The sequence below is a fragment of the Nuphar pumila genome, chromosome 8, assembly GCF_984573655.1.
Source record: "Nuphar pumila chromosome 8, dmNupPumi1.hap1.1, whole genome shotgun sequence".
Taxonomy (NCBI): Eukaryota; Viridiplantae; Streptophyta; class Magnoliopsida; order Nymphaeales; family Nymphaeaceae; genus Nuphar; species Nuphar pumila.
In genome coordinates, this window is record NC_143256.1 from 109,937,300 (window position 1) to 109,950,520 (window position 13,221).

At 44.1% G+C, this 13,221-nt stretch overlaps 2 protein-coding genes across 4 annotated transcripts in view; one reads left to right on the plus strand and one right to left on the minus strand.

The window, feature by feature from the left end:
- The first annotated feature begins 202 nt into the window (after positions 1-202).
- On the plus strand, positions 203-3,565 carry LOC149830192 (cyclin-dependent kinase F-1-like). Its single transcript, XM_090015732.1, has 2 exons — positions 203-905; positions 2,094-3,565. The coding sequence occupies exons 1-2, from the start codon at positions 411-413 to the stop codon at positions 2,982-2,984; spliced, it is 1,386 nt and encodes a 461-aa protein (XP_089871858.1). The 5' UTR covers positions 203-410; the 3' UTR covers positions 2,985-3,565.
- A 1,460-nt stretch (positions 3,566-5,025) lies between these two features.
- Positions 5,026-13,221, minus strand: part of LOC149830193 (uncharacterized) — a 48,532-nt gene continuing 40,336 nt past the window's right edge. For 2 of the 3 annotated variants that reach the window (XM_090016376.1, XM_090016377.1), the window contains one exon: positions 5,026-7,279. In XM_090016376.1, the coding sequence (XP_089872502.1) occupies positions 5,588-7,279 (1,692 nt within the window). In that variant the 3' untranslated portion in view covers positions 5,026-5,587. The remainder of the gene's footprint in view (positions 7,280-13,221) is intronic. The other variant, XR_016433820.1, reaches the window with a different exon arrangement.

Sequence of the window (13,221 nt, forward strand, 5' to 3'; positions counted from 1 at the left end):
TGTAATAGGCCGGATTTCGGGTCGATACCTAATGAGTTCGGGCCTAAAATCATGACCCAAACTCAACCCATAGCGGGTCGGGTCGGGTCGGGTCGGGTTGGCCCATCGAACTGCCGGGCCCGTTGCCCACACTACTTTGGATTTCTGGCCCCGCACCTCCTTATAAATGATTTGATTTGCTCCCGTTTCCTGTTCTATCGCCAGAAAAAGGAATCCCCAAGCCAACGCCCTAGTTTCCCTCCCATGATCCAAATCTTAGGGAAACCCTAACCCTAATTTCTCCTTCATCAGGAGGAGAGAATTCCCATCCCCAATTTCCCTCCAAGCAAAGATAAGGCCCTGACGCCCAATTCCCCTGCAACAAACAGCTAAAAGGGAAAGGAAAACCCTAACTCCCCTCCGCGATCGGGATGGCGAACTGCCGGAGTTGGAGCATCTACGGCAACTCGGAGATCACCGATCGCTACGAGATCCTCGAGAGGGTCGGCTACGGCGCCTACGCCGACGTCTACCGGGCAAGGCGCCACGATGACGGCCTCCTCGTCGCCCTCAAGGAGGTCCACGATCACCAGAGCGCCTACCGCGAGATCGAGTCCCTCCAGCTCCTCCGCTCCTCCTCTCCCAACGTCGTCACCCTCCACGAGTTCTTCTGGAACGAGGACGACGACGCCGTCCTCGTCCTTGAGTACCTTCCCACCGATCTCGCCACGGTAATCGACGAAGCGAAGAGGAGAGTCGACGAGGGCGGCGAGGGGATCCCGGTCGGGGATATCAAGCGGTGGATGCTTCAGATTCTGGAAGGGGTCTCGGCATGCCACGCAAATTCGGCCGTCCATCGGGATCTCAAGCCCACGAATCTGTTGATTTCTGCCGATGGCGTTCTGAAATTGGCGGATTTTGGCCAGGTGCGCAGCTAATTTTGCAAATCTGGATATTTCTTTCCGGTTTTTCTGTTCTGTTTACTGGAAATCGGTGGTGAATTATAGTTGTGAAACCACCTTGAGGTGGTTCGGTTTTGGGAAAGGCGTGATTTTTAAGAGTGCATCTTCAATAATATGTAAGTTAATCGCTTGAATTCAAGAAGGGATAGTTCTCCAATTCCGATGGAGTAGGCACATAATTTCATTTACGCATAATGATATTTTAATTATAACCTTGAATGTGATGCTTTTTCTGATCGATTTTAAGCAGATAATGCCCGTACCTTGATCACTAGATTTACATGAGACTCAAATTCAACATTTTCCTGATCAATTCCGACACACTAGTTCTTGTATCCAGCACCCGATTTATAGTTTAATCTTTTCCTGATTAATTCTGAATGACCATCGTGCTGCTACTTGGATGATGAAGTTCTAAAGGCTACCATCTTATTTAGAACCTCAACAAATGTTTGCATGTGATTCTGGATGGTAAGATCAAGATTTGTGTGAAAGAAAAAAGGCAGGCATGCTACTTTGATAGGATTGAGTCTTTTGCCTGAGAAAACTATTGAAAAGCTTATGTTTCTCTGTGGATCAATGGACCGCATGAAACCAAAGTAACTATCGCTCAGTTGACTCCCTGGTAGCATGCCTTATACCTAACTTCCGTTGTTTAATCTATTTCTTGTTTTGGCTTATATCAATTACTGGCCTTTGTAAACGTACTCTCTGATATTTTGTTAATTGTAAATTGGGTGGGACTTACCTTTCAGATGAATCGATCTTGCTGCTTGTTATGTCTGTTCAAATTGGATAGCATGAAATCTTGGTATTCGGTTCCTGGGTTCAATGTTAAGAGTTCAGATTCAGTACCTTGGATAGTAGTCCATGTGGTCAAGTTTGGATTTTGTACTTGCAATCAGAAGAAACTGTTGGAGGTCTTTGTTAATGGGTTTTGGTGAAAGTTTCTATTGAGGAAAATTCTTTACTTGTTTATTGAATCTGTGATTGTTTTTGGTCGTTTTAATATATAACTTATTTGGGTTTTAGGATCACATGTTTCTCTCCCAATGTTGACATATCCAACTACAGCAAGGATCATGTTTATGCTTGAAATTTCACATTCTCTAGATTCAGAAGTGTGAAATGTGGTTAGTGTTGGTTTGCCAGTCAAGGATACTCCAGGAGCCAGCATTTTTGCCAGGGGATGCGAACCCAGAGCAGGGTCAGGACCAAGACAGGAGAAACATGTCGGCGGTGCCGCAAGGGGACATCGGTAGTCCAGAGGAGCATAGATCATGGGAGCATGCTTCACCCCAGCAGTTGAATAATCTCATTGACCCTGTGGCGTTCTCTGAACTAGATCAGGAACACTGCCCGGATGGTGTGGATGAAACTGATGAGGTTAAAATGCATGAAACTGACTATGGCGCCAACAGCTCATGCTCTTACAATGAGGAAGTCATGGAAGAGAATGAGCAAGGCTTCACTTCTTGTGTTGGAACTCGATGGTTTAGAGCTCCTGAGTTACTTTATGGATCAACAAATTATGGTCAGGAGATTGATTTGTGGTCTGTGGGTTGCATATTTGCCGAGCTTCTTGCCTTAAAGCCTCTGTTTCAAGGACGCTCAGATATTGATCAGCTGGCTAAGATAATCAGTGTTTTGGGTAATATCAATGAAGAAACTTGGCCAGGTTGCTCATGTCTTCCGGACTACGGCAAAATTTCCTTCAAGGACAACCAGGCACCATTGGGTCTGAAGGCTTGCCTACCTAACCGTTCTCAATCCGAAGTTCGGCTGGTTCAGAGACTTGTTTGCTATGATCCATCGGCGAGAGCCACAGCATTAGAGTTGTTGCTTGATAACTATTTCAAGGAAGACCCATTGCCCGTTCCAGCCAACAAGTTGAATGTTCCATCTACTGGCAGCGCACGTGAGAGCACAACAGGGGACTGGGATGATGCCTGGAAAGGTTTGGGTCAGGACTCGGATCTTGAGGAACTTGGTGGCATGGATTTCATGCCCACTGATAAAGGCTTCTCTATTCGATTCTCATGAGTTCCAAACTTGGTGCTGGGAGTTGTACCAGTTATCCTCTCTTTGTTGGTAAACAGTAAGGGTCACTTTATATAATGTGGCTCCAGCTCTAGTTGTTCATGGCCTACCAGAGCTCCATTGAGGTGTACCATTGCTGCTTATATTATTGAACATTCTTCATTGCTCCTATTGGAAGCAGAAAAAAGTGTTGGACTAAGCCTATGAACATCTTGTTTTCCGGTTCTCCATCTTGCTTCGCCCTCGGCATGCTTTTGGACGACGTGTCAACCTTATGAATGTTTCACATGGAGGCTGTATCTGCCCTTAGGCTCTGTTTGGGAGCCGTACGAGAGAGAGAGAGAGAGAGAGAGAGAGAGAGATTTACTGAATCCCCTACGTCCCTCATGTTTGTAGCCCGGATTGGGAGATGAGAGTAGAGATGGAAGTTGAGGGTAGCTTTGCATCTCTTACCTCAATTGCATCCTCAAAAGGATGTAGTTGACAACTTCATTCTCATCGCTCATTCTCTCAACTCTCATCGCCCCTAGTATTCTCTATCGAACACCTGCTTCCAAAGAGAGACTTAATTCAGTTCAAAGTATCAATGTACTTCGCGGTTTAAATGGTTTTTTATAAGCCATGAATTTCTCAGGAGATTTTCAAGATTTTCATTTTCTAAGGTTTCTATCAGGTACATCTTGCAATTAAAAATTAAAAATACGAGTAGTATAAAAAATATAAGAATTAATAAAAATAGCTTAAAAAATCTTATGTGAATCTTTTCCCTTTAAGATATTGCTCATAAAAGTGAATAGTGTGTGATGGAATCATGATATATTTGTTTTTAATGATAAACTTTATATTTTCAGTCTGCAATTTTATCATGGTTTTCATCATGTCATAAAATCTTTATTTTTCACATCATAGAAAAACATTACGATGTTTATATTTGTTGTTTCCTCCAAAATAAAAGGCATTTATATTTGCCTCTAAAAGTATCAAGACCTTCCCCTGCAACACAGTGTGTATAGAAAAACTGGCTGCTATCATATTGGGTCGAATGCGGTGACCGGACATTTGCAGTTACTATCAAAATTGCATGAGACCAGAATAAAGGTTAGTGAAAGTTGGAGTTCCTTATCAATTCGGTCCTACATTAGAGGGAAAGAACATGCCTAAGGACATTAGTAAGAAACCTTTAATTTAAACACACTTTCGTAATAATTCACCTTCTAAAGTGGGAATCCCAAAGAAGTCTAATCCGGTTGAGATGTGGGGCATCAGTAGTGGTATGAAGGGGTTTTTCTATCACAACTGAAAGCACTCCTACTTTAGTCCCAAACCCCGGTCTACAAGCCACCAAGACTGAAGCCAATATGTACTTAGTACAAGGAACCAATAAGTACCATCTGAAGGATGTTTCATATCCATGAAGCAGCAAAAATTTTCAGAAAACCAGCAGTAAGGTGCAACCATGAGTCAAGTGATCATGCAGAAACCAAGGCATGTTAGCACATGAGATGTTCGTGTGTTGCTGAAATACAAAACGTATCGTAAGGTTGTGAAGTTGGTCAAAGATTCTACAACTGAAATTGAAGAAATAACATAGCAGATACAGGTCACAGACTAGAATATGAGAGCAGCACGAGCAAGAAGACCATATGGACATGCATGCACACACGCACAAGACTTATACAGACATGAGCACACGGTATCATCATGGGGTATCTAACACCTAAAAAGAGAAAAAGACAAGGCAGCATGCGAGCAGAGGGTGCACGTCTATTATCTAATTATTGGCAACTGTTCCAAGATGCTGTTAGTCTTCTAAATAAGCAAAAAATATTCTAGAAATTCAACACCCTGGCCCAGTTGGAATTTCTGATATACTTCCAAGCCAAACCATAGTGGAGGACTTAATAATCTCAATCAGACGGTCAACTGTTTGTTAGCTCCTTACAAAGGTAACAGCTAAAAAAGCATGCACTTTGACATAAGCATACAAGGCATTGAAAACAAAAGATTGTGCTCAAAAGGGAAAAAAGAAAAACATGGGCAATTGTACAGGAAAAGTTTTCCTAAATTATCATGTTGTGTGATAATATTGTAAGAATCACTATGAAAATCACCTTTATTGTACATATGCTCTTCATGTTGTTTTCAATAAAAGTATTGAAACTTCCTGTTTACACTGCACATGGTGAAACAGTTCCTGAGCAACAGACCAGAGCATTTCACTCTCTATATTCAACAAGTCATGATACTTGTACACACCTTTATTTACTCACTATTTAACTGAACTTTTGAGGCTTTACATTTTATAAAGAAGATGATACTGTGATTCATGAAAATATAATGAACCCTGTTCGGCCAGAAGCACCATTTTCCAGCCTGATATTGTGTTGCTGCAGCAATCCAATTGACAAGGGAAAATTTGTTTCTGATAGAAGACTTCAGTCTGGCAGCAGAAAACCACAATTGAGTCAACTCTTTGAGCTTACAGAATATGATCACCTCAACTATCGAAAGTCCAAAGACAACTTAAGTGGATGCTTAACAGTATATTTGAAACAGTTTTCACTAAAATTCAGCAAACACACCACATGCAAAAACTACTCAGCATGCTAGGTGTTTGTTTTTATGGCAGCAAGCTTAACAGTTTTTTGTCGCTTCCAATGCCTGGTGATTGATGGAGCCAACTTTTTATGAACCACAAAACTGTTTTCTTCTTGCATACTGATCTCAGCAGGATTTCTGTTCACAGAGCATATCTCAGTCATACAGTCACTTCCCATAGAAAGAGTTATTTCATCCTTCTCATTACATGCTTCAAGTGGATGGCAAGCTGCCAGTTGCTCTCTTTTGTCAGAATGCCCAGAAATATTTACAGACTCCCAAGCACATCGAAACCTCTTACCCAAATGATGGAACGGCATACATTCATGAGACCCTGAAAATTTTTCTTGTTCATTTTGTTGAGGACAACAAGGAAAAGAAGGAACCACTTTGTGCATCATATGAGTAACCTTGGAGGAAAACTGACCCACATAACCAAAGGCTGCTTTGCCATTGTCGGGTTCCAGAGATCTGTCCTCTTGCAATGTACATGAAACAGGACTGACCTTGGTAATTGGACTGAGAAGCTTTCCCATGCTTCTTAAGGGAAGATTAAGATCACAGCATTCTGGTGTCACTGGCTGCAAAGAAGTCTCGTTGATATTGCTCAGGCAAGCCACTGGAACACCTGATTCCTTTGGTTGATAATTGTGCGAAAACTGGGATTGGCTGAAGAAGCATGCACGGCTCTGGTCAGATGATGGTTTATCTGACATACTTGATAACAGGCCCTGGTTCATTAATCTCAGTAAGTTCATAGCTGAAATGGTCTCATTTGTGTAAAGATCTGACAAAAGCAGGTTTTTTGGATAATAATCAATTTGATCATCTGTACAAGAAGATGGATTGGCGTTGTTGGGGGTTCCAGAGATAACCTTCTCTTTCCTGTTTTGGAGATAGGGGGCAACTTTTGGGTTCATTGATTTCATGCCAAAACTTCCATGACTAATGACGTTCCCATTTCCTTTGAAAATGATGACAGAATCTAGACAATCTGTATCTCTACTTAGGTAATGAGATTCAAAATTTGTTGTCTGTGTACACTGAATCTCTGAGGGTGACTTATGCAGTGATATTGATGACTGTCTAGGGACATTTTGATGCATGCCATATGCTTCTGCTGACCACAAGGAAGTTGGAGACCATCTGCATTCCGTTGCATTTTTGTTCCAACCAGGTTCTTGAGTAACATCGTCCCTGTCATGACCACTATCTGGAAATAATCTTCTAGAGAGTTCAGTGGTAACAAGAGGTATTTCCTTTTTGTGTGCACTCAGATGATTGGTCCCAGGAATAACAGGAGTGAATCCCATCTGGCCATTTTCAATCTCAGTTGCCTTTGCTGCGTATGTCAACATTTTATTTCTTGTATCGACATATTGAAGATTTTGACTGAAAGGGACATCATTCTGAAGGACAGCTGTGATGTCCATTATGCTTGGACTCCTCTTTGAACATGTATTCAACAATTGATCTATGCTTTTATGTTCAGCAGCATAAAAAAGACGTCTTTCATGCTGGTTTTTTGCCATAAGTTCCACAATATCCATTGGAATTTCGTCCACAATGGTCTCCGAAAGTTTCCTTTGCTCATCTTCAGGAATTTCAATTGCACAATCATTTGATCTCTCAAAGTCTTCCAAACACTCTTGAGGTTTGGTTGTGTTCTCATGTTTGGTTGATGATGAACACAAGGAATCCTAGAATAGAGAAAGTCAATTTGTCAATGATTAAACATGTAAACTTTTTCAATAAGCAAATAAAAGAGCATTTCTGCAGCAACTATTAAACTTAAATACTCACCAAGTATGGACGATTGCAATAAGAACATGTCACATTCAAAGTAACAAATAGATTAAGAATTGCAAACCTGTGATACATGTAACCAAGAACGCAGTGCACAAACTTCAAATTTCTCAGATATGTACATTGTACACCCATATGAAATTGTATTAGAGCAAGCCATTGCCACCAACTCTATCATAAGACAGTTTGGTCTTAGGGAATAAGCCAATGTCAGATTTTTAAAGTTTGTGCCTAGTGTCCAAACGACACGACACAGGACATGCCACAACATTTTGTGGATACAGTCAACATGTCCCTAAGTTCATCAATCTTTACTATTTCTTTTTTTTATGAGGCAAACTGGGGTTAACCCCCATGGAGTTCGAACCCAATGGCCCTAAGTTCATCAATCTTTTTATGAAATAAAGTTTGTAACTATTTCAATTTTTATCTCAGACATTATTTAACTTTTATTAATCATAATGGCCTAAAACTGTTGCTCAAGAATTTGCACTTAACATGATATTTATGTTAAAGGAATCATTTATTTCAATGCTTATTCGTTATTATTAGTATTAGAGAATTAGGTAATACTAGGCTATTCAGCGAATGACTGTTGATATATTGCATTGTATTTACAAAAAGGAGGAAAGAGAGATTCATGGGAAAAGGGCAGTTAATCTAAATGTTGCCTAATGGAGGATATAGGGTGCAGGTCTGGACCATAGTAACAAATATTGCCAATATTTTGAATTGCAAAAAAAACATGATATAAACATCAAACTGAACATTCATGTTTTTTTCCTGCGATATTCACAATCTCATTAAAACTCAATATCTCAATTTTCTCGCAAGATAATTAAAAAATGCAAACTTTACTTTTTTATACAACTGCATGAAATAATATAGCATGACTGCCATGTAAGCAGTGAATGTCGTTGGGCAGGCAGCACCACTAAATGCTGCATGGCAAGCAGCATTGATTGCTGCCCACCTTTGAAGACTGCCATTTAGGTGGAGTGATGGGAGGGATCGTGTAACAACTCGAGAAAAAAAATTTAATTATTTGGGCCCGGGTCGGACCCTAACCCGGACCCGACCCGAATCTGTCACGGGGTTAGTCGGCTGCGTGCTAATAAAAGCACGCAGCGACAAAGGGAAGGAGGTCTCTCGAAACCTCCTTCCCCCCTTCTGTTCTCTCTCCCGATCGACCCCCTTGCCGACCTCTGCGTTGCCGAGCACCCCCATCGGCGACCCCCCTCCTTCCGGTGACTCCCTTCCGCTGGTGAGCTCCTCTTTGGCAGCCTCCCCAGGTACGCCCTTTTCCCCTCTTTGCTCTCTCGTCTCTCTCCCGATCCCCTCTCTTTTTACCTTAACTTTCCGTTGCGCAGAGAGGCGGTCGAGCCGCCTCCCTACTGCACTAAATCACAAGGGAGGGGCAAAGCCCCCTCCCTGCGACTCTTTTCAGCGAGGGAGGGGCCGAGCCCCTCCCTGCGACGTGTTTTGTAAGGGAGGGGCCGAGCCCCCCTCCCTGTGCCACTTTTGGGAGGGAAGGGGTCGAGCCCCTCCTCTCTGTTACGGCAGGGGAGGGGCCGAGCCCTCCTCCCTGCCTCCTGTTACGGCAGAGGAGGGGCTCGCCCCCCCTCCTCTTTGTCCTCTCTGTTACGGCAGGGGAGGGGCCGAACCCTCCTCCCTGCCTCCTGCTACGGCAGAGGAGGGTCTCCCCCCCCCCCCCTCCTCTTTGTCCTTTCTGTTACGGCAGGGGAGGGGCCGAGCCCTCCTCCCTGCCTCCTGTTACGGCAGAGGAGGGGCTCACCCACCTCCTCTCTGTTCCCTCTGTTCGGCAGAGGAGGGGCACGACCCCTCCCTGCTTCTGTTACGTCAGGGGAGGGATCGAGCCTCTCCTCCCTGCTCCCTGCATCCCCTTATGGCAGGGGAGGGGCTGAGCCCCCTCCCTGCTTCATGTTTTGACAGGGGAGGGGGTCGAGCCCCTCCCTGCTCCTTGTTGCGGCAGGGGAGGGGGCCGAGCCCTCCCTGTGCCTCTTTTCTCGTTAGGCAGGGGCATCGGCCCTGCCTTCGCTGTTTTTCGGCAGGCCGGGGCAAGCCCCCTCGCCTCGCTTTTCCCTGAAATCAGGTGGGCCTCCGTTCGTTGTTGACAGGCAGGGGCTTTGACCCTGCCTCTCTTCAACTTTGTCAGGTAGGGGCGCAACCTTGTCTGCCCTCGCTTTATGAGGGCAGGGGTGCAACCCCCTGCCTCCTCGGAGTCCGCTGACAGCAAGTCAGCAGGGGCTCGCAGCCCCTGCCCCTGCTTCTTGCGCTTATGGCAGGTGCGCAAGGGCATGATGCCCATGCCTCTGTTTCCCTTACGTCAGGACGACGACGGTGCCCCTAACCTTCTGTTTTGGTGTTAGCTTGCTAAGATTGTCACTTTTACAGCTCGTACGACGGATCCTACTCGCGCCCTGCGACCCGAGCCGTCCATCGCTTACACTCGCAGACGCCAGCAAGCTTGCAACTCTCAAAGGTAAGGGAAGATTGCACAGAAGACTTGGACAATTGAATTAAGTTCAATTAACTAAAAAAAGACCATTAAATAAATATATATATATAGAAATATATATATATATATTTATACGAGTACGCATTTAACTTAAGGATGTGGTTTTGCGATCCTTGTCCTTTATCTTGCCGTTGCGCATCGCGCAAAGGTTTGCGTTGCACTCCTGCTTACGGTCCTTTACTTTGTTGTCGCGCATCGCGCAAAGGTTTTGTGTTGCATTCCTGTTTATAGTCTTTACTTGCCATCGCGCATCACGCAAAGGTTCTGCGTTGCACTCCTGCTTACAGTCTTTACTTTGTCGTCGCGCTTTGCGCCAAGCTCTTGCTTTTGCATATGTGTTGTTACTGCCTTGCTATTGCAGATGACGCTCAGGTATTTGCTCATTGCATACGCGTTTGAGGCATCCTCATGGAGGATGCAAGAGACATCTATCACTCCCTCTTGCGACAAGAGTTCCGTCGGGAGCTGACGATACACCTTCGTCTAAGGAGAGGGATACCTCATAAGGATCCTGGCTCTTCGTGTGCGCAGTCCTGCAGAGTCGACTTGAGATTTTAGTGAGTTGCGCAAAAGCATCAAAGACTGCTCCAAATCGAAGCATTTGAAAGGATGTGACTGGCTGGTTCTGCTCGCCTTTTTGGCATATCTCGGGTGATCCCGAATTGGGGGTTCGAGCGAACTTCTTAGCGGGTGTTCTGTTGAAAAACTCGTATCCCGTCTATCGAGGCCGATATTAAGTCATGTGATGCATGTAGATACCCCGATAGTGGATGTGATTCGAGATAATCACATGCATAATGTTGGCACAAGGTACTCTTGTTTCAAAAGATAAAGTAAAGTTGATAAACTTTACATCTTTGTGAAACACTCTTGTTGAGGCTTCTATTGAGGAGTTATACCCCCTTCATCCTAGAGTACTTGTAGTCGTGCACGACACGTCTAGTACTGCGATGATCGGATGAGACGGTCGTGCGACCTCGAACAGCGCTAAATGCAAAATGTTGTAATCACATAAATGGCCTCGCATTCGCCTTCACAGGCAAGATGCTCAAGTAGTTTAAAGACCACAACATAGGATGGGTCGTTAGTTAAGCAACCCCTAACGCACTCATTCGCTTCTGGTTGTTCTGTCAAGGGAGAGGACAGAGCGGTACAAAACTCCAATGGACAGGTTGTTAACAACCACCCCACGGGCAATGATCTGGTCTCCCCAGTCATTGGAGTTAAGGAGAAAGGGGCTACATTAGTTAGCTCAACACTTCTGTAGAAGTTGGATGCATCCGTGGCACAGCCTCCTTTGGGGAATCCTCTCTCGGCTAAAGTCGGCCCTTTAGGAGCGGACTCAACTAGCTATTCGGGTTATTTAAAATACATAGAATAACAGACGCCCGAACTAGTCTCAGTTATTTCTACGTTTTGCATGCGCGTACCCGCAGGCCAGTAATATCGAAACATAAATTTTGTTCACACTGGTCGATCGCTTGCTTGCTCGGTAGTTCAGTATGCTACTCGTTGAGCTGTGCACGCCTGTTAAGGCGTTACTCTAGTTGGTTAAACTGCTTACGCAGTTCTTTGCGGAGTAATAAGAAGCTTCTCATACTAGTTAAATGCTTATAATAATAGCATTATGCCAGTTGCTACATATTAGCATGTGACTTGCTTTATCCCTTGGTCGAACTGTTTGGTGCTTATTATAGCGTAGCACTTGTTGGCTTGCATCTCTTATGATTGATGTGATTGCATACAGCTCGTACTCTACGAACTGGTGACAACTAGGATTGATGTGGCCGCTTGTCTTATAAGCTGATTACATATTGTGATATAACTGTTGTCGTACGATTCCTTATGAATGGCTTGTGATGCAATGGTTTATGCCTTACGATTAATTTAATTACTTGTTGATGGACTGAGTCATTTGATGGTAATTGTATGTTTTACGAGCATTGTTATGAGTGCTCGTCTTATTCAGTTGTTTTGTTTGGCTGACGGATAGAGTTAGTTACTCTTCGCCCATAGAATCAACTGGATTGTCATATCTGTGTATTCTCATGTGTCGTTTATGCATGTTTTAAGGTCCTATTTGAGGATTGTAATGTTCCTCGTAGCAATAACACGATGCGTAGGATTATATGCTTCTATGTGAAGTGATACGATGCATACCGCTGATATACATGCTTGTGCCCATAGTGTGGCTACTGACCCCGAGGCGGTCAATGGTTCGGAGCAGTCAATTATTGATGCATGTATCACTGAGTGGGGTGTCTGTCGAGCACCTGATCTCCAAAGGATTATCTGCGAGGGTGTGTATGATCCAGACCAGGTACCCGGCTAGAGTGGTAGATTCTCTGTGAGGATGTACACTGTCCACGAACGGGTAGCCGCAAAGGCGGTGAACTCCTGTGAGGAAGTGTATGGTCTAAGACCAGGTATACCATCTAGGGTGGAATTCCTTGTGAGGTTATACATTTCCCAGACCTGGTGATCCGACGTTGATCTTGTTGTTTGTATTAGTGTCTATCGACCCTGAGAATGGTCATTTGTGTTGATGCGTGTATCGCAATGATTTTCATTAGATATGCATTTGTTGGGGACCGGCTTCCCAAAGGTTTCGTTGTGGGGGTATGTATGATCAAGATCAGGTGACCCGGCTAGAGTGGGAGATTCTCTGTGAGGACGTACACTGTCCACGAACGGGTAGTCGCAAAGACGGTGTGACAAAGTGTATGGTCCAAGACCAGGTATACCATCTAGGGCGGTAATTCCTTGTAAGGTTGTATATTTCCCAGATCGGGTGACCCGGCTAGAGCGGTAGAATCTCTGTGAGGATGTACACTGTCCACGAACGGGTAACCGCGAAGTCGGTGAACTCCTGTGAGGAAGTGCATGGTCAAAGATCAAGTATACCTTCTAGGGCGGTAATTCCTTGTCAGGTCGTATATCTCCCAGACCGAGCTATCCGACGTGGATCTTGTGTTTTTGCTTACCATAAAAAGTTATGGTGAGTTGTGATGATCTTCTGAGATTGTTTGTGATGGCCAACTATGAATTCATAATTTCGGCTTTCTGTTTTAGCATGATTACATGCATGACTCAGGTGTGAGAATCAGATCGTTAGCGATTTGAGTTAGTGATCATGTTTTGGACCTTCTACAGAAGGGTGGGCTTTTCTGAGAAAGTATGACGTCTTAATGAGTCATAACCGGTGACAGTTAGCTGCGTAAGACTTTGAGAGATGAGAATAGATTAAGATTGTTCAGGACAAAGCGTTTGTTAGAAGTAGTGAGTGACAAACGATGT

Bases quoted from the DNA above. Each gene is read 5' to 3' on its own strand.
- LOC149830192 (XM_090015732.1), top strand. From the start codon at position 411: ATGGCGAACTGCCGGAGTTGGAGCATCTACGGCAACTCGGAGATCACC. The intron at 906-2,093 runs GTGCGCAGCTAA...TTGGTTTGCCAG, and splicing joins AATTGGCGGATTTTGGCCAG to TCAAGGATACTCCAGGAGCC.